The 20,968-nt window shown below is 40.1% G+C and overlaps 1 protein-coding gene across 1 annotated transcript; it reads right to left on the reverse strand.

Annotated features, from left to right (window-relative positions):
- Positions 1–1,244: 1,244 nt before the first annotated feature.
- LOC109988212 (malate dehydrogenase, cytoplasmic) lies at positions 1,245–20,858 on the reverse strand. Its single transcript, XM_065950839.1, has 9 exons — positions 20,710–20,858; positions 7,185–7,283; positions 6,065–6,161; positions 4,874–5,049; positions 3,927–4,049; positions 3,535–3,711; positions 3,288–3,401; positions 2,457–2,546; positions 1,245–1,707 (listed from the first exon to the last, which is right to left on the reverse strand). The coding sequence occupies exons 1-9, from the start codon at positions 20,761–20,763 to the stop codon at positions 1,585–1,587; spliced, it is 1,053 nt and encodes a 350-aa protein (XP_065806911.1). The 5' UTR covers positions 20,764–20,858; the 3' UTR covers positions 1,245–1,584.
- Between the last annotated feature and the right edge of the window lie 110 nt (positions 20,859–20,968).

Consider the following 20,968-nt stretch of genomic DNA (forward strand, 5'->3'; position numbering starts at 1 on the left):
GCCCAAGGGTCTCTAGAAGCAGCTGACAGGTATTGGGTGGCTCGGAGGGTTGTAGCTTCAGTGGTTGCGGAAGCAAAAACCCGGGTGTGGGAGGAGTTTGGGGAGGCTTTGGAGAAGGACTTTCAGTTTGCCTCAAGGAGGTTCTGGCAAACCGTCCAACGCCTCAGGCTGTTATCAGTAGGGGTGGAGGGCTGCTGACCCGGACTGGAGACATCGTTGGGCCGTGGGAGGAATACTTGGAGGAACTCATGAACCCAGACAACATGTCCTCTGAAGAGGAGGCAGAGTCTGAAGATCCGCGTTAATATATTTACTGTGTATATATATATATATGTACAGTGTTTCCCCTTGGTTTACACCTTTTGGGGGGGGAGGGTCCTCCAGACAAACACCTACACAAACACTTGAAGTAATCTTGGTGTTCATGCGTTACTTTTAATGACAGCTGTCCTGTTCTATCGGAAAGGTATCCTTAAATGACTTCTTTCCCTGATTTCCGACTCTATCCTCTATCCTATTTACAATAAAAGGCACAAAAAATATATATATATTATTAACTTGACCTTTGGGGGGGGGGGGGCTGCACCCCTAATATAATGGTAGGGGAAACACTGATTTCTATTTTTTTTGCAGTGTTTAATAGGCTGTATGACTGTTATGTAATCCTTTGGAGCAAGTCTGAATAACAATCTGAGAAAAAGGCAGTGTCAAAGCAAGAAAGATGTGGAGCCATTTGATTGACTTATGTCTGAAAACAAAACTGAAAAGATCCATACAGAAAATTATTTTTTTTGTTTAATAGGATGATTTTCTTTTATCTGAAAACCCTTACATGGCTCTTCTTTTGACAAAATAGAAATCCCATCTTCAATACCTCAGGAGCTCCCGGTCTACTGCTGCATCAGAAATCCTTCCTGCATCTTATCCGATTTTTCTTTTGTAACAAGTAAGGTGACGGTCTTAACCTGCTCTTTTGTAAAGCATCTAGGGATAACATTTGATATGAATTGGTGTTATACAAATAATGATTGATCATGTGGTTTGTTTGTATTGTTGTGTACGTCTGGTACTTGTGAATCTATCTTTGCTCTTATTATTTGAGGTAAAGTATGCATATATTCATGCTTAAAACACCAACATGTTTCAGTTTTAGAATTATAACATGACCTCCAGTGAAAGAGCATCTGCCCTCAGCTCAATGAAGAGAACAATCACAGAAGCATTAAAGAAGCTGAGATACAGTCTTTAAGTTTCCTTATTGTTTTATTGGTGATAATTTGTTCTGTTACAGTTTCTGGACAGCTAGTGTGTTCTCATCTACCAACAGGACATTCTCTTGATGTCTTACAGACTGAAGAGGAGGAGGAAGAGGCCAGGTTGTGGTCTTTAAACAGGTTTTCTGAAAACCTGAAGAAGTGGCCTTACACACACACACCACACTCTTACACACACACACACACACACAGGTGAGACACAGATGGCAGCTGGGACGGTTTATAAGAGTGGGAGGTTTCTTCTTCAGAGCCGTGAGCAGCAAGCCTTCAGGGCGCCTGAGTGCTTCTGCTGGCCAACAGGGGGCGACAGTCACTGGGACAGGAGTTCCAGGGCAGTGTCTCGCTCCTCCACCAGCTCGGCAGCTGTAGCATCCATCTTGGCACGGGAGAAGTCGTTGATGGAGAGTCCGTCGACCATTTTCCAGGTCTTGTTCTGTGGACGGGGACGGAGGGCAAACTTGAGATTTTTTGGTGTTTTTTGTTTCCGAGTAACACTTTTTGTGTAACTAATTTCCTCTTCTTGGTTTTAAAAGTATACATGTCTCCAGAGTAAGTTACCACAATATAAAGTAGTGCATGACATCTCAAATCAAGCGAAAGAATCACTGAAATAAGGAGAAACAACTGGATTCCTACATCCTGACTACAAAGTTTATTCAGTTTCAAGTCCGTCCCTGATCTAACAGGACTTACGTGTCGTCATGCTCTGCTTTGTGAAGGCTAATGCCATGGCTCTAAAACCAGGTGTATGAAAGTCAGGAAACCCAAACCAAATGTTGATTACCACAGTCCACTGCGTATTAAATAGTTAGGATCTCTGTTGAGTCCAAAAGTCCTAAATTTAATCAGATATTTGTCTGTTTTACTCCTGTCTTCATTGTGGCTCCATACTGAAAGCAGCAGTTAAATTATTTTGCCACTCTATCCCACTGAGGGGCAGTGGTCAGGAGGAAAAGTGCCGTCAATGCAAACCCTCTATTAGAAGTAGTCGCCTATCCTAGCATTGACATATTCCAGAAATATGATAACAGCAACAAGATGTGAAATCTTTTGAGGAACTGACAAGTACTTCAAGTTCTGTGTATCATATGGTTCAAATGTGACTTAAGGTGAACTTCTGATGTACACTGACTACATCCCCATTTTTTTTCTGGTCCTTGGCAGCCGATTGGACGGACTCACCTTGATCTGCACGGGGAAGGAATAGATGAGGTCCTCTGGGATGCCGTAGGAGTTTCCTTTGGCGTACACGCCCATGGAGATAAACTCACCCTGAAGGTAGGAAACAAAACATTTCCAGTCAGCGTGAAAAAAACAACAACAAAAAAACATGTCCTGCAGAAACTTCTATCAGGTAGTGTGCATCTCTTTGACTCCTTACATAATAACATCGTATCTGACATGGTCACAAGTTTTGTTTCCAGTTTTTATCTAGTAAAAAATATATATATTATAATGTTTAATAATTAAAAAAAATTGGTGGCAAGTATTTGTATAGTTTTATAATAAAATAAGCCTTGTATCACCGGTAAGTTTATTGTTCTATCATCCTCTTAATCAGGGATATTCAGCTACAGCAGCAAGAGGGCCAGAGAGAAAATCACTGGAGGGCACACTCACCATATAATATATTCACTGATTACCCACAGCCAAGAAGACTGTGTGTAGGAACTACTGGATGCTCATTCACTTAGTAATATTCATCTTATTTTACACACACCAGCCTAATGGGTAGGCTTAAATATATTTAAAATAAGATCACAATGCTGCATAAACATAGAGACCAAGTGTTTTAGCACGATCACACACAATAACTAAACTTTTTCAGTTCAAGAAGTCCTTGAAACTTTTTTTTTTTTTTTCCAGCTACATGTTCCTCTTATCTGGACTCTACAATGTCCTGAGTGCTGTGCTGAAATGCAACAAAACACTTTCAAGTAGTTATTTCCCCTCCCATGGTCCGTTAGACTGAAACTTTTAAAGCTCTGTTCATATCGGGATGTGCTCACTGACCTCCTTGGTGCCGAACCAGATGTCCCTCATGTGGTCGCAGATGGCCTTGGCAGCAGACATGGCGCTGGACAGCTTCCTGGCCTTGATGACGGCTGCACCGCGCTGCTGCACTGTCTGCAGGACGGAGATGGAGAGATCATACATACTAGACAACACTCAAGGAAACATGTTGCAGAAAGAAAATTCTAAAATGACCCTAAAAATGAAAGATTTTTAACTTTGAGTTAAGCGGAGAAACTGTGCTTACAGAGATGAAGTCTCCTCTGAGCCAGGCTTCATTCTTCACCGCATCGTAGGCGCTCATCTCTGAGCCGTTAACGTTGACCTTGGCATGGTGGACGTCGGGGTACTGGGTGGAGGAGTGATTTCCCCAGATGATGACATTCTTCACATTGTCAGATGAAACACTACAACGCATCGCCACCTGCAGGAGAGGCACAGACATCAGCAGATATTTGGAACTAAACTATATTCTTAGTGATGAGGAAAATTAACGAGATGTGAGAGTGAGGACATTATGTCAGGTTTTCATTCCTCAAAAGGGATCACGTATAGTCTTAAGAAGGCTTGTTAGAACTAGTTAAATTAGGTTGGGGTTAGACTTGAGGGTTGTGGGCCTGTGTGTGTTTGTGTGTGTACCTGGGAGGATGCTCTGTTGTGGTCCAGGCGGGTCAGGCAGGAGAAGTTCTCTTTAGGGATGGATGGAGCAGACTTGGAGGCGATCAGACAGTTAGTGTTTGCTGGATTTCCAACAACCAGAACCTGAAAAGAAAACCTCAATCAGCTGAACAAAATCTCTGCTTTAACAAAGATACAATGTCTCTCATTCCACCTTTGAGGCTGCAAGATTCAGAAATCCGTAGTTAAAGGAAGCATTTCAGAGTGCAAATGCCAAAATCCTGTCTTATTATGTTGCCTTTCAAATTCTAAAAATGTCTTATTCATGCAGAAACTGCTCTTAGGCAGCAGTTAAAGGTACAACGTCACAGAGGGAACAGGTGAACATTACTTTTGAAACATAGTAGCAGTAATTATCACAGTGTTTGAAGAAGAACCCAGACAGGTAGGGGTAAGTCAAATCATTTGAAGTTTTCAGTGAAGAGGCAGTTTGAAGCCTGATGGTCTGTTTTCTTTTCGACACAAATTCCCTACATGTGAAGTTTTAACTATTGACTTTAGAAAAGGGGTCGACCTCCGTGGCCTTGTGGAGGGATTTTAGTGATTAGGGGCCCCCTGCATGTTTAGGTGCTAATGGACGATGCTCTGGAGAAATGTTGTTTTCAACATTTCCTGCAGATTAAAGCTCTGCTGGAACAGAAAGCTGCTGTAAGACGTTCAACAGAGAGAGCGTGACAACAGAAAAACATTTGACTTCAAGGACCAGAGATGCTGAAGAAGCACTTTCAATTCCTCCAGTTTATCAGACTTTAGAGGGAGTCCGCAAAATACCCAAAAGAAAAAGAGAGAGGAAAACATACCTGAAGAAAAAGCAATAAATAAATAAAACAGCTAAAGGTTCCTAAAGTTTAAAATCATTTCCTATCTAAAGAAATAAAATACAATCATTTCTGAGTCTGAAGCATTACCCTGACGGTTTTTTTGGCGTGCTGGTCCAGCGCGGCACCCTGTGTCTTGAAGATGGCCACGTTGGCCTTCAGCAGGTCCTTCCTCTCCATCCCTTCCTTCCTTGGCATCGAGCCTACCAAGATGGCGGCGTCCACGTCCTTGAAGCCCACATCCACCTTGTCTGTAGGAATCACATCTGTGGAAGGAAGGGGAGGAAGAAGTAGGAGTCAGTATTTCAACACCATGACATTATGCAGTCACTGAGCAAATAGTGTTTAACCTTCAACAAACTAGTGTGAGTATGTTCATTATAATATTACATGTTCAGAAAACACAACACAGAATGTAGAGTTAAATGACTGGTTGTTTTTTAGCGCAGAAAATCAAAGCAGAGGCGATGATAGCTGACAGAGCACCAAGAAGTTGAGTCTGTTTCATGTGATTCAAAGTCTGGTTTAGTTTTTCTTCCAACGTATTGATAAAGATAAGATGGTGTATCAGGACTGATAAGGAACACTGGTTCTTTTTTTTGAACATCAAAAACATGTTTCTGTCCCTTTTATGCACACATGGTGCCGTCTCATATCATGTGTTGGCTTTTAAATATTTATTGATTTATTTTGAACATCGTCAGAGCAGACTTTTTATTTAGTTCTTTACTCTCTGATAGATTCACGTAACCTGGGCTGATCCTGATGATAACAAGAGTTAGATTATGAGTAGAAAACACAAGGTTATCAGACTGAACTTCAGTCAGAGTCCACTTCCACTCTGTTCATTGTTGTCCCACCACCTCTCTGACTGGCTGCTGTGGTGCCCTAATCACCGGCCAATGAGAGGGCTTGTTTTAGACACTCCCTCCTCCTCCTCCTCCTCCTCCTCCTCCTCCTCCTCCTGCTCCTGCTGCTCCTCCTCCTCCTCACAGTAGCAGCAATGATTATCATAGAGGTCAAAAAACACACTCATGCAACCACAACACATTGGACATTGTGTTCTTATTGGGGGTTAACAAACAGCTACAGGCTCTATTTTAGAAAGATGACACTGGATCATAAAATTATTTATTTGTTTGATTGATTGGTAAAAAGTATGTTCATTCATCACTGGAGGTCGAGGATCATTTCCTTCCACCTAAGAGTGTGCTGGCTCCATATTTCCATCTTTTTTCTGTATTAAAAGGTCATTGTTTTAGCTCACACACATTGACTCACCTCTCAGCAGTGGGAGGGCACAGTCCTGCAGCTCCATGACGACTCCCTCCAGCACTGGCAGCATGGGGGGGATGTCCAGAAGCATCAAGATGATTGGCTGAAAATCAAGAGGGACAACAAGTGTAAGAGGCTAAATACAGGTGGTATTTTTAATAAACAGAGGGGAAAGGTTCACAAAAACAAGTGAGCAGATCAAGGTCTCATTAGGACACATAAAGGTCAGGTTTAAACAAATAACCTGGAAGCAGGTTTTTTCAAGGTTTAAAATAAATTGCTCTGCTAAACAGAATTGTACATCTCTTTCATAACATTGTTTTTTGTTTTGTTTCAATAATTATGTCAAATCCATTTTTTAGATGGATTTTTAGACTTTCATGTTGGAAACACTTCAAAACTTACTACAAAGCTCCATGAAAAACATGCCATTTAGCTTGACTGTGCATATAATGTATGAATTTCACTGTGGACTAGTGTAATGCCATTGTTCAGTGGTTGTGTACGGTCTTACTGTTGTGAAAATGTTGTTAGTGTATGTTTTGTTTCTTTACAGAGACGTTGTCTCTCTCTCCTGCCCAGGGACTACAGATGTAAATTAGCTTCTAGCTAACTCTGGTACAGCTAATTGGCTGTACACTGTCCCTGTCAAATAAACAAATAAATAAAAATAAATAAATTTAAAATCTGTGAAATTATTCAGCTTGATTTAAACCTAAAAACTTGATGACAAACTTTAATTCAACACGTATCAAATTCAAATCCATAAAGCTGCAAACCAACATCGAGGGAGTTTGCAGCTTCTTTCGACAATAGTGAAAAGTGCGGTGATAGAAGTTGGTGCTAAATGTTTAAATCTTGACATGAGTTTGGTCAATATTATGGTAATCATGGTAAAACAAAAATAATGACAGAAACAACATTATAAGATATTTTTATCCAGCAGTGATAAGAACTCAAATCAAACTGAAGTCACTCCCACTGTCCAACATGATTTATTCATGATGGGCCCGTTATGTAACAAGCCCAACACAAGGCATAACCCAGCTGTCAGTGCAGCGATGAGCTTCAGGGGGAAAGGGGGCTCTGCAGGTTATATAATCAAAGAGTTTAGGCCTCTTCTTACCTGGTCCTTCCCAAACACATCACCCTTGGCGATGCTGTACAGCAGGGAGTAGGCGATCTGACCTGCAGCGCCGGTCACCACAACACGGATTGGTTCAGCCTGGAGAGACAATAAATAAAATGGGTTTATGTGTTATTGACCTGGATGCATTAGGGGGGGAAATGAAGGAGCACTAAGAGGTATTGATGGCTTAAATTGGCAGAGTCAATCATGATGAATAGTTTTTAACTGATAAAATGTATATTTATCTTCAGTATAATCTAAGATACGTATGTTGGTTCACAAGGCCTTCATCTGTGGCGCCTCCCACTGTGACACTCGGCCCCTTTGCACGAAGAGAACGCAACACCAGACTTCATTTAGAAAACCGCGAAATGAAGCATGACCTTTTGTACTGACCATAATAGACATTGAACTCAGTTGAGCTTTAGTCTATATCTTATATTTTATTTCACTCTTTCATTCGGCATGTGTTCGGACTCCGAAACACACTTCACTGAACGAGAAAATGAAAGAAAACAAAGAGGAAAGCAGCAGAACACGAGTGATTTAATTACTGATATTGGTGCATAGTGGTAACCACAGAAACCGAATTTAAGATTGTTTGTAGAACATTTTGAAATCGCATCGCAATATATTTCAACTCGTGACAACTTTCCGCAGTAGCAATGAATGGTTCAATTGGCAGGACAAGTTCAAACTGTGCTGAGCCATGATTGGTCAAGACTGGATAAAAGAATCGGCCGATAATGTAACTTGACGCCGGAGCCACGCCACAGCATTAAGATGGAGGAAGATTCACATAAATATACTGCAAGTGCAAATACAGCGGAAACATGTCTGCAGTCTGGTGCAGACACAAAAGCTACATGAGGGTCTTCAGTCAACCTTCATCTCTAATCTGCGGGTTAAACACAGCTGCCCTTGATGCTTCAGGCCTACTTTAACCATGACTTCGGCACATTAAACCCACAATAAAGCAACGAAAATGTTTGACCTAAAGTGAAATTGAAAAAGCACCCAGTCGTCCTTTTATCAATGTCAACTATGAATGAATTATTTAAAGCGTATTTAAATTATAGTATGAAAAGGTGCTGAGACCGGAGTCGTCTTCCATACTGTTTCATCTTAATAGTCATAAAGTAAGCAGCTAAGATGCAGCTTACCATTTTAAGAGACGGATGGAGATGCTTCGGGTCTGTGCTGCCTGTTCTTCCTGCTCAGAGACGGACTAGACGGAAGGGTCACCTCTATGAATGTATTGTAAAGTCAGGCGGTGCAACGTCTCGTCCCACACTCCTTACGGGACTTGTAGTCATTTTTCAATACTGACACAGGCTTTTCAAAGCCAGCCGTATCCACACAATGAACTCACTCTCCCATGATGCACCGCACCAAGGACACCCGCCCACCCCATGCTTTGTATGGCAGAGGATTTTCTAAAATAGGTCATTTTTTGAATGAGATTCAGGCAGCTGTTCTTTGGCGACATCACCTGGCCGGTAGTAGAACTGCAAATATTGTTACACAAAAGTATGACTAAATATTTCTGGTCGTTAGCAATTCCGGCCCTCTTATAACAACCTTACATTTTACAACAACAATTTCACAACAATTTTAATAAGATTTTCAATTTTAACTCTGCACTGTAACTTTTAACTCTTTTTATATTTTTACTTAATTTCATTTGAATTATTTTTATTTGAACATATGTTCAGATTTAAATGTGATTTTTAAATTTTCTATTTTAATGTTTATTTTCTTTCCTCTGTCATGATGCTTTTGATGTCTTATGTGAAGCACTTTGAATTGCCTTGTTGTTGAAATGTGCTATATAAATAAACTTGCCTTGCCTTATAGTATAAAACCCAAAACACATGACATACTTGAATAGCCACAGGGGGCCCTCACACTATTTATTAGAAGCGGGGCTTATGTTAAAATAAACTATTTGGTCTGAGTTGCAACATGCTGTTAGCAGCTCATTTTATTTCGGTTTAGCCAGGTTCTTTTTGTTAGTGGATGAAGTGGAAGAATATATTTATTCATATAAACATGGCTCACAATAAATAGGCTGATGTCGTGTGAATTGAAGGAAAAAGTGTCCCACACTGTCATAACAGTGCCACTAGGTAACATAAAGCTGGTTTAAAAAACAGATAGTGGGAGAGTTATCACAGCCATATAGGTTGATGCTGAAAAGTGTGAGTCTCATTTTGTGATCGCACATAAATGGATGTTCACACGCTGCATTGGGTCTGAAGTGTTGTTGCTCTCCTACATTCAGGAGATTATACACTGATATAGTTGTTTCATCATGCAAGGCCTTTCAACAAAATAATAATCAGGGAAATAGGCCGCATGTGACGCAGAGATTTAGGAACGCTTATGTCTGACCAACGATCACTTGTTTTAACGACCGTGAAGGAAACCGTGTACTTAACTGTCAGCACAAACAAAGCTATTTATTTTCATTCATTAATCAGTTGCTCGAAATCAACAGGGGATTGGAACATGTAATCAGTTGATTACAGTTTTGCGTCACTCTCTCTCTCTCTCTCTCTTTCACTCTCTGAGCATCTGTTAAATGTTTCCTCTATAGGCTATTATACCCAACGTTCTATATGCAGCCACTAAAAGCAGTCAGGCTAAGAAACAAAACCATTTGACATATTTTTTCTATCAATTCATCTCCTTCACTTGGATTCACTATTATGCACACACACAGACACAATTACAAAAATGTCTACACACAAACACACACCCTAATAATCCATACTCCTTCACAACTTACAGCACAAATGCCCACTTTTTTTGTGGGACTTACAGTTATCATATAAAATAGTAAGACAACAGAAAGTATTAAACCACAGGCTGGCATAGCTCATTTGACGTGCACAAAATTCTGTGTCATCTCTCTTTACTGACTCTGTGTCGGGAGGTGCACTAGCTGCAGCTCCAACGCCACCACTGCAGTGTGGGACTTCTGGGTAACAGATGCATTCATCTTTGGCTTATGTCCATTTTGTTAGCCGAAATAAACACTAGCTAGCTGTAAGGTCAAAAATATCGCTTGAATGACTGTGATTGGCGGGATTTTTACTGATATGATGTTTCGTGTCCGGTCAGGATGTGACGCACGAACATACACAAACAAGCCTAAGCCTTCTCTAGCTTACATTACCCACCGCCCCTGATTGGGGACTTTCACTGAGAAGAATTTGTCAGAAATAAAATGTGCCATGTAACTAACTGAGCTTTAGCAGAGCTATCTGCGTTCATCAATAACACGAAGGAGCTAAAGTATTTACAGTCGCTCCTTTGACCATGATTCATAGCCAAAGCCTAATGCTGAGCAGAGTCAGGGCTGCCATGGTGGTGGGTTAAGTGAATATATATAATTATATTATCATCTTAACAACTGGTCAAATGAAATGTAAGACCATTGAAACACTATAAACACAATACCATACAAATGCTCAGACTCACTTTCAACTACTAACTGACTCACCAAGCAGATGACAAAGAACTAGTGGCGACGGCCAAAAAGTTGCACTAGAACACACCGCAAAGACTACAGCCGACGGCCAACCACCACGTACGTTCTGCGGCTGCGTGAGAGACAATTACCCTCCATGCCAGCAGGCAGCGCTAGTCTGTAATCGTCATTCCAAAAAATGGAAACCGGAAGAGGACGAGGAAGAACGTGGCGATGGCTCATGCCAATTAAACATATGGAATCGGTTAAAAAAAAGCCAACTGGGGCCGACAGGTAACTCCCTAAGGACTTCTGAGAAGTATCTGTAATCCCTTGGGAACCTAGATCCTCTTCAAGAACCCCTGGATACCCTCATGATAATTTTCCATCTCCTTGTAAAGTAGTTTAGCACATTTTAGCATAGCATGTAGTTTAGCATTTATGTCCGATCAGACACAGCGCTGGCTAGCTGTCTGGTGCACAACAACGGTGAGTGTAGAGCGCCCGTGCCACAGAGGACACATGCGCACCTCCTGCGCAATGTATGACACTTCATTCTTAAGATTAAGGGAAGAAAAGAGAGGCCCTGTTTAATGCTGAGGTTTGCTTATAACCAAAATGTTCTTTGTAATATTCAGATTTGTCTCCTATAACTCAAAAGTATTGTGCGTTTATTTGCCTCTCCCACTAATACCTATTTTGCGCTTGCAGTCATCCTGCTTTCTGTCCAAACTCTCCGTGATGTAAACCAGTAGAACACGCAAAAACCTAACTTAAATATTACCGCCTCCACAAGGTTTGCACCTGGTGTCATTCGCACAAACTTTCTTAGTAGATCACCCGCAAAACGCCCACCAACCAAACATGCAAACTTTTGGAGTGAACACGCAATTTAGTACTCTTTAATTGGGAGCTTAGTAAATCTGGCCCTTAGAGTTTAACAAGTGGCAAAATGAATGATGAATGAGGAATGAAGGAAAGCACATTTGGCAGAATTAAAAACAATCCACTAGTGGTGGACCTCTTCTGTTGTACATGCCAGCAGCCTACCATTTAGTCCATAAATGTATTGGCACCACTAGGTTGCAGGACAAAATTTACCACATTTGTGTTTCGTGTACTTGCATAACTTTTTCTCTGAAGACAGTAATTAGATCGTTCTCTAAAGCATGTGTTAACTAAATTCAGTGTTCCAGATAAACACGCTCAGCTAGACGATTTTGAAGTAAGCTAAAAGTAATCCAAAAGTATTTAGAATACATTACTTTACTTGAGTAATCCAAGGGAATACATTATAGATTACATTTTAGGACATGTAATCAGTAATCTGTAGGGGAATACATTTTAAAATTAACCCTCCCAACACTGTGTGCAATACAATGCTACAAAGAGTACTGTTTTGATATGCAGAACAAAAGGGGACAAGGAACTTTCCTAATTTTTACCTGCCAGGACAGGTGCTGAGTGTGAGCACCAAAATAAAATATTTAGGTCACTTTATTACGGATCAAATGTCCACTTCAAAAACAACAAGAATCTATTAAAGGGATACTTCACCCATTTGCATTAAGCTTTGTATCATTAGAAACCTGTTAGTATTTTTGAATGGTCATGCATCCCGCCCTCATTTCCCCCTGAGATGGGAAATCTTTGTATTTCTGTGTCTGAAAAGCAGCTTCCAGTGACGCAAAATTACGATTTTTGCGTCGCTGCAAGCTGTTGTGGTTAGCAGGGAGAAACTACAATGCTAGTTCCTCATATTTTCGACCACTGAAGCTACAGACCAATCACAGATCAGTGGGTGGGAACTCACTCCCAGAATCGAAACTTAACATCCGCCATATTGCTTGGAAGCTATGCTAACAGACCTCATATCAGCCTCTGTCTCTGAAAGACCCCCTCCCCACTTCCTTCTGATAGGCAAGCTCTCTGAAAGCCTTCTGGATGCAGAACCAGATGTACCAATGTAAAAGGCTTCACTGAACTACGTAAAGGCTTGAAGCTGTCATGTGAAATTGTTGGTTTCATATCGCCAACTATCATGTGATTTGCAGGAAAAGTAATTCAGCGCACTCTACAGTCTTATCCTGAGATTACTCCAACATGTCTACCGCGTGAACTGAAAGTTTTCCCATGTTTTGTATGGGAATGCAGCATTGAAACACTATAGGTGAGTTTTAAATGGGGGATCAGTATAATAGGTCAACTTTTAAACACTTCTTCATCCCCTTAAATGGTGCATGTAACGAACCCAAGAAAAATAATCCTGGAACCATGGATTCACCTGGAATACCCTAAAGAACTTTTGGTAGGCCTCCAGACACCAACGTAAAACCCAGGGAACCCAACGTCCATTAACCATTTAAACAAGCCAAGGGACATGCCAGGAACCAGAACTGCCTTTAACCGCTAAACCGCTAATCTGTTATCCCTGGATCCATAGGGACCCACTAGTTATCCAATAAGATCCCTTATTGAATTACTACAACCCCATTAAGAGCCACTGGAAACCCTCACCAACAACCTAATGTCCTAAAAAAGTATCTGAGTAACTTATTTGGCTCTCTTTATGGTGCATCTAACAAATCTTAGAACATTACAATCACTGATCATCAAGAAGCACACAACGCCAGAGAACCTTCTTAAAAACGTCTTGAATTACTTCAGAATACCTTGAAGAACCCACACTTTCCCTTGAAACTTAATTATTAAATAAATTCAAAAGCAGACCCAAAACAACCTCAGGAACCAAATCCCCTTTGAGGACACCAAGTTTTTGCAGTATGTCAGGCTCCGTCGCTATCCATCGGCTTATTTCTGGGCGATTCGACATTCGACACGGTGCCGGTGGTAGGTGAGAGGAATCTCTCTGATTGGCTGTTCATTTATCTCCAGCTCTCGACACAGGTTCGGGAAAACCCCTTGAACATGAAGCTGTAGTATACATGCTTTTACCCATTAGTGCAGTTCTCTTTATTTGTCGTCTTCTTTTCTTTTTCCACTAAAAGACCAAGGGCTGACAACACCAGTGTTATTTCAACTTTTTATCAGACATTATTCTCGATTAGTACCTATAATACGAGCAATGCGCGACAGCGATGTGAATATGGTCTTCTCGTACCATAAACAACGGACTTCCGCCGCCTGCTGGCATGGATAGTTATTTCCTCTCACGCATGTGCAGAACGTACGTGGTGGTTGGCTGTCGGCTGTAGTCTTTGCAGTGTGTTCAAGTGCAACTTTTTGGCCAAAACAAACGGCGACGCCACAGGCGGCCTTCGTCACCACTAGTTCTTTGACGTCTGCTTGGTGTGTCAGGGCCTTTTGAGTCACGTTAAGAACTGCTTTTGTCATGGAAGATTGTACAAAACTCTTAAAAATAATTATCAAAAAGAACCACACATTCTCAAAAAACTTCACGAACCAAAATATGATTTAAAAAATGTCCCATCAATTACTAGGAAACACAGCCTGGTTTGTAAAAAACACCATTAACAAATGTATGTGTTTGTTCTGAAATGTACTTATCAAGCAAATACATGGTAGATTTCATCATTTCACTCCAGAAATACAGCATGTCTTACAAGAACAAAAATATTTCCTACCAATAAAAAACAATATCATGTGACTTTTGGCCCATCTTTTTACTGCGATGTCCAGAGTAACTCCCCCTCAGCAGGGGGTTTGTCGTTTTTATAACTTCAGCAGAACTTTGTATTCTGATGTTACACACAAGTTACTCATGTCAGGTTTTGAAGGCTTGTTCTGACAGTTCTAGATAAAATACATTTTAATGAAAACATTAAGGGTAATTCAGTATGGCTTCCACTTCAAAGACCATCATGCCATTTATATTCATATACTATAAATATAAATAGCAAAAAACATCTCTGTAGTAGCCAGTCCAAATGTTTGTAGAAGGCTGAATTTGAACTCCACAGGGGTACTGTGTTGTGCTGTGGTCCCCCAAAACTTAACGCATAATGTAAATAATTGAAAACCTACCTTAAAAAATAATACCTAGAGTAGGGATGTTACGATACAAGAATTTCAAAGTTTGACACAATAATACTGTAGTAAAAATGAAACGCTATTGATACCTGTTTTGCTATCACAAAATTAGAAGTCCTAAAGATTGGGTAATTTTTTGTTTTATTTACTGAAAACTGCAGGCAAACTTCTGCACACTATCCAAATTGCGATTTACATGCAATGTTTCGGTACTTAGATGTTGCCAGATTATTTGTGCAATTTAGACAGTCGTTCCAAAATATAGGGCATAGACCCATTTTAAAGCATTCAGTGTTAAATATCACTTATAATCTTTTCTAAACAACATGTGAATATGAATGGACTACTCTATTTTGCTCATGGCAGCTTTAGGTTAAAAATATAACTGAAGAGCTGTAGTTTTTTAAAAGCTGCAGTACTTTACCATACAATGGATCATTGAAATAACCGAGGCTGCATCCTTTAAAAAAACACGTGGTATAGAAAAGAATGAAGGTATCTAAAATATTTACAATCTTAATCTACACTGTGAATATATTTAGAAGAAACTTTACCATGCTATTTCTTGTGTTTTTATTTGATAAGCTAACTACTTCAAGCTTTATTTTGATTTCAAACATTTTTCTCAAAAAACAAGTGACCCTACACAGATCTAAACACTGGCATATTCTTATCTCTATCTTAGGTCTACTTCTTTCATACCTTCTGACCTTCATCAATCAGAAGAGTACAGGGCCTTACAATCTTCAATCCCAGGACCTTTTTTTACTGTCTTTCCAAAAGTCAGAACTAAACTGGAGAAAACGTTTGCTGCTCCCTTTTCTTGGAACGAATTACAAAACACAGCTGAAACTTAACAAGCTGCTCTCATTGGTTGCTTTTAAGAGGATGTTAAAAGACTTGGAGGCGGACACATCTAGCTGTAGATGTTTTCCCTTATGTGTTTGTGGATGCTCTTGGCAAACATTTGTTGTTTACATTTTTTATTTGTGACTTTTAATGTCTAATCATGTATTTTTTGTATTTGTACGTTTGGCTGCTTGTTGTTTGAATGAAACGCTGTTCATTGTGCTGCTGCCTGCCTTGGCCAGGAAACTCTTGAAAAAGAGACTTTTGATCTCAACAAGTTTTCTCTCCTGGTTAAATAAAGGTTACATAAAAAAATAAAATAAAAACTAGCTAAAGTTCACTTGAGGTCAAGCTCACTCCCCAGACAGGAAGTCACTGAGTTCAGATGCCAGCTTGTTAAGTTGATGTTCAGCCTGTTATCTGCAGCTTCTCTGCAGGTAAATCTGATCAGAGTCGAGCTGTCTGATCTTCTGAAGATTATAGCAGAAGAAAGTTCAGACAGTCAACATGTGACACACAACAGTCAGGAGGTCATAGCACAGACTGCATATTAAAAGATCTAAAAAATGAAGCCAAAGCAGAAGTGTCTAAAAACTTGCTTTTTTACTAATTGCTAAAAGGTGGCGACTCCACTGGTGGCAAAATTAGCCTGAGGTCAATGAGAAAATAGTTCTACTTCTCACTTGATTTAAAACCTCAGTAAACATTTTCCTAATGACATTATTGTCTCAATCTCTAGTTTAAAGTCTCCTTTAACACAGCGTGGTGTTCATTTAGTAAATAATGGTCCCATTTAGAGTCCAAGGGTCCTTAAAGCAGAGGAGGTTTTAGGACGGGGCTACCTGTGATTGACAAGCTGCAAAATGTCTTATTCAGCATTCAGTTGTAACACCCTGGGACTTGATTGTTCTTTTTCTTGCCAAGACAATTTGGTTTAAATATTTTTTTTCTGGCCGTAATAAGCATCACAATTTATATCACTGTTACCCTGAATTATGAAGGCACATTACCCATGGCCATTTTAGCTGTTACTCAAAACAGTACTCAGCAAACCATTGTGACATTACTTCAGGGGCAAAGCAACTTGTGACAATGAAGATATTTGAAAGTAACATTTCTCAAAATTGGATGATTAAGAACAGTGGTTCTCAACTTGTCTAGTCTCGAGACCCACCACCAACTCCTCCGTGAAAAATTGCGACCCAAAATGTGGATATTTTTCGACCAATCAGATTTATTTATTGAAAAATTGTGCAGTTTGGACCTCAGTCGGTACAAATCATGCAACATAAGCAAGAAACTGAACAAAACAAACATGTTTAAAAAGTACTTCACAAACATTTTTACACAAGTTTTTTTCCAGGCACACATCAGCGACCCACCTCTGGGTCCCGACCCACCAGTTGAGAACCACTGATTAAGAAGAAACAACAAGAAGAAAAAAAGATAAATATTCCTCTTATCTCAAACAATTGACCAAATGTAGACCATAGTATTGCACTAAAACATTCTGCCATTCTGTACATTAGCTATACTTCATTTCCCCTGCGTCTGGTACATCAGCTATGCACATCCTCAAAAATGAACACTCCACAGTCGCAGTATGCAGAATGCACATGAACAGTAGGGGCAGTGTTGATGCAGAGAGGATGTGACAGAATGAACACAGCAGCAGGGACAACAATGGCAGAAAGTTTTGGAGATCAGCGGATAGATCAAGTCTGGAATGATGTGTCATTGACAGTGCACAGTTGTCTGTCAAACTGGCTGGCGACGATTAATAGAGCATTTTAAAAGGAAACAGATCGGGTACCGTTACGTCCGTTCACAAAACAAAATGCTGGAGAAGTAGAGTGCAGGACTGTGTTCTGTCAAAAGGCCATCAGTCACCTTAGCGGATCTGGTGTTACTATTCAGTTTCTCCCATGTCACACACTTTTGGTGGGGAAGAACGGCTTCCTACTGCAGCAAGCTACAGAGAAGTTACAGTTTTTAAACACAGCTGTTGTCAAATTGGATGTTCAAACGCAGTGGTTCAAAAACGTATTCTGCCGGGTAACTCTTTGGCAGATGAAAACATTTTCAAGCTCCCCCACCGCTCGCTATGAACATAAACATAAACATACACAAAACACATTGTTAATCATAATTTTACAAAACAGCAGTTTGTGACAAAAAAAACTACAGGCCACTTTTAAAGAGGAAGCAATTTAAAGTGATATTGAAACTTTCAAATTTGTGACTTCTGGTGTAAATTTCTTCTCAGCCTCATTTACCAAGAGGTTCTCTAAAATGTTTTGCCATGTTTTGCTTGACTGTAACTCTAAGACTAAGTTTGATTCACAAGTCCTTAAAATTGGGGCTCGAGTCGATCTTGAGTCCGGGACTGGAGTACTACAACACTTGTTTGGTGTGAAACTACTTGACTGGCCTGTGCTAAGTCATGGGCTCAACCTTAATAATCAACTTTAGATTTTTGTTACTTAACTTATATAACTGTTAGGTTAAAGTGACTACCTACTCCTACAAACTCCCTGCCACCTGAAAGTAAAGCTCTCATAATGAGAGTGCAGCAGCTGAATGACAGGGATATTCTTTCAGCAGGATCGTATCGGTTTCAGCGAGGTGAGGCCTTCATTCATCCTATCAAGGACATTGGCAGCCATGTTGGATCTGTGTGCCGTTCACTGGGTTCAGATTCTATGAGGCTTAAAGAGGCTGCAGTTCTGTGCTGCTGGCAGGAGCTGACCATGGTGCTGATAATCTGCACCCAGGAAACCAGGGCGGCTGCAACAAGGCAGCAATAAAACAGGAAACATTGAAGGAGGCATGTCTAATTCAGCCTTCAGAATAAAAGCATGAAAGCTTTGCTATATGTTAAGGTTTGAGAAAGATATCATGGGGTAGCAACAGAGTTTCATGTTTCACTTTTAACATTGAAACCACACAGGTTTAAAGCTCTTGTGTAGTTTTATACCTTATTTTATTTTCTATTTAAGATAATCTATTCAGAATATTTTGTCCTATTTGATCAAAGCTAATTTTGTCTTTATCCAACTTGTGAAAAAAGTATTGTATTATGTCATTTTTTTCGATTGACTGAATTGATTAAAGACTTTTTTTGAACTTTTCTACGACATTTTTGAAAGGTTAAATTACAACTGTTAAAACTGTCTTTGTACACACAGAAGAGTATGGAAGATGCCACATAGAGACTTTTCTGTGTTTCGTTAACAATGTACTAGAATTTATTATGTTGTACTCTAGATGGTCAAGAGAGATAAATAAAGCAAAATACATTTGATCATTCATACTCAAAACACAACTCACTGCATGTCAGACATTTGCCTATTTTCTTACTTTCAAATTCACTCTTCATCATTCATTTCTATATGAAATGGCTCGATGGATTGAAATCTTGTTTCAGACTAGTTGCAGTAATCTTTCATAAAGAAACAGAAAATCACATCATGCTCATTATTTCTACTAATAATAATATTACTATTATTATTGATTAAGAGTATAAAGAGTATACACACAGTAAATAGCACCTAAACTGATCTCGCCAAAAAACATCAACACAAAGTAGATTATAGAGAATAAATGCAAAGTAGAAAAGCAACTACTACAACCATAGACTGTATAGATGTAGCCTCAGTGACCTCACTCATTGGCTGTCGCAATATTGGAAATGCTATCTTAGCCTCACTTTTGATCAACCTATCAACAAGTGGAGTTGAGGTGGGCCTTAAGCCTCTTTGGAAACAGGATCAACCACCCACCTGTCAGTCAATTCAGTCATGCCCCCAAATAATGCAAATGCATGCATAAATCTTAGCCTTTACAAAATTCAAAAAGATGAGTTTAAAAAGAAAGTCAATCCCCCATACAATTTTAACTTTGAAGCAAGTGATCTGTCAAGACCAAATTTGTTTATTTTAATTGGGTCTTAAATTTGCAGTTTTTTACACTTACACATTTGCTTTATTTTCAACACTGGAGGTTGCCACTTGAAAAAATGTGATCACCTGATTAGAGTTCTGAAATACAGAGTCATAATCAATAGTGATAGGTCATGACTGTCAAAGTTTCATAAAGTAGCCTAATTAAAACAAAAAATTGAAGTGTTCAAGCAACTTTGATCTCATCTCTCATTCGCACACTGATGGCAGAGGCTGCTTTGTAAAATGGCCATCAGTATAACTAATTCATTCATACAACGCTGGCAAAGCAGCTGGAGCAAATTGAGTTTAAGTGTCTTTGCCAGGGACATATCGACATGTGGGTGCAGGAGCTGAGGATGGAAGCCCTGACATTCAGGTTGAAAGACGATCAAATTTGCCACTTAGCCACAGACGCCCCTTGTAAAGTGATTTAAAGTAAAACACATAGATTCTTCACTTAGCAGTACTGTTTCAATCAGATTCCCATCCCTTGAGGTCTATAGATGTCTTCATCTAGAACTGAATTTAGTTTTTAAATCAACACATTTAAATAGCCTACTCAGTCTTTTTTTTTTTTGATCAATGCAAAGTCAATGTTATGAAAAGGCTATATGACTGACTGCCAAGGTCACACGTTTTCAGATAAATGGAGTTTTTATCTGATAAATTTGCTTGAAAAGGTCCTCCACATAGTATGGGTACGTTTAAGTTATTCATTTGACATTTCCATTCAACCTCGTTTAACTTGAATTCGGATCTTCTACTGTGGATGCTGTGACCGGATGTTGCGTTGTTTACCCTGACCAGCTTCACTAATGCTCTGCCCACTGCCAAGTGGAAACGACTCCTGCTGAATTAATGATGACGGGGTCAGAAAAGGGCGCAACATGCCGATACCTCACCTACACGAAGGTAGTGAAAAGTTTACAGCGGCCATTTTTTCTCACTTAGCCTATAAGTCAAACGGTAACAGGCCCAGCAAAAAAAAAAAAAGAAACCACACAAAAATGAGGGGCGGATATCTGGTCCAAGTTACCCTCCTGTTTCCACTGCGGCATAAAGAAAACAGAATGAGTCGCACATACTTAAAGTAGCCATGCTTTACTCTTTTGAGAGGATATAGGCTAATTACAGTAGGATTTCAAAGGTCAACTTTATCTAAAGAATGTTACGGTAATGCTGCGTTCAGGTGCGTCCCCCACGGTGCTCCAGCTTTAACACGGCTGTGCTGCGTTCAACTTACCCGTGAGGAAACCGCCCGCACCACCAGGTACATGGAAGTCAGCAGAGTCAACATGGTCCCGTCGGTGTTTCGCTGTCGTTCACTGACACTGTCGTCCTCCGAAGCAGCAGAAATGGCGGCTGGACCCGAACGGTACCGAGTGTGAGACAGAGATGCGGGAGACAGGTAGACACCCACTCACAGAGAGAGAGAGAGAGACAGAAACCGCCGAGGTACCAGGGGGTGACTTCTACTGCACGGTAACACTGAAACACACACG

The sequence above is a fragment of the Labrus bergylta genome, chromosome 1 (genome assembly GCF_963930695.1).
Source record: "Labrus bergylta chromosome 1, fLabBer1.1, whole genome shotgun sequence".
NCBI lineage: Eukaryota > Metazoa > Chordata > Actinopteri > Labriformes > Labridae > Labrus > Labrus bergylta.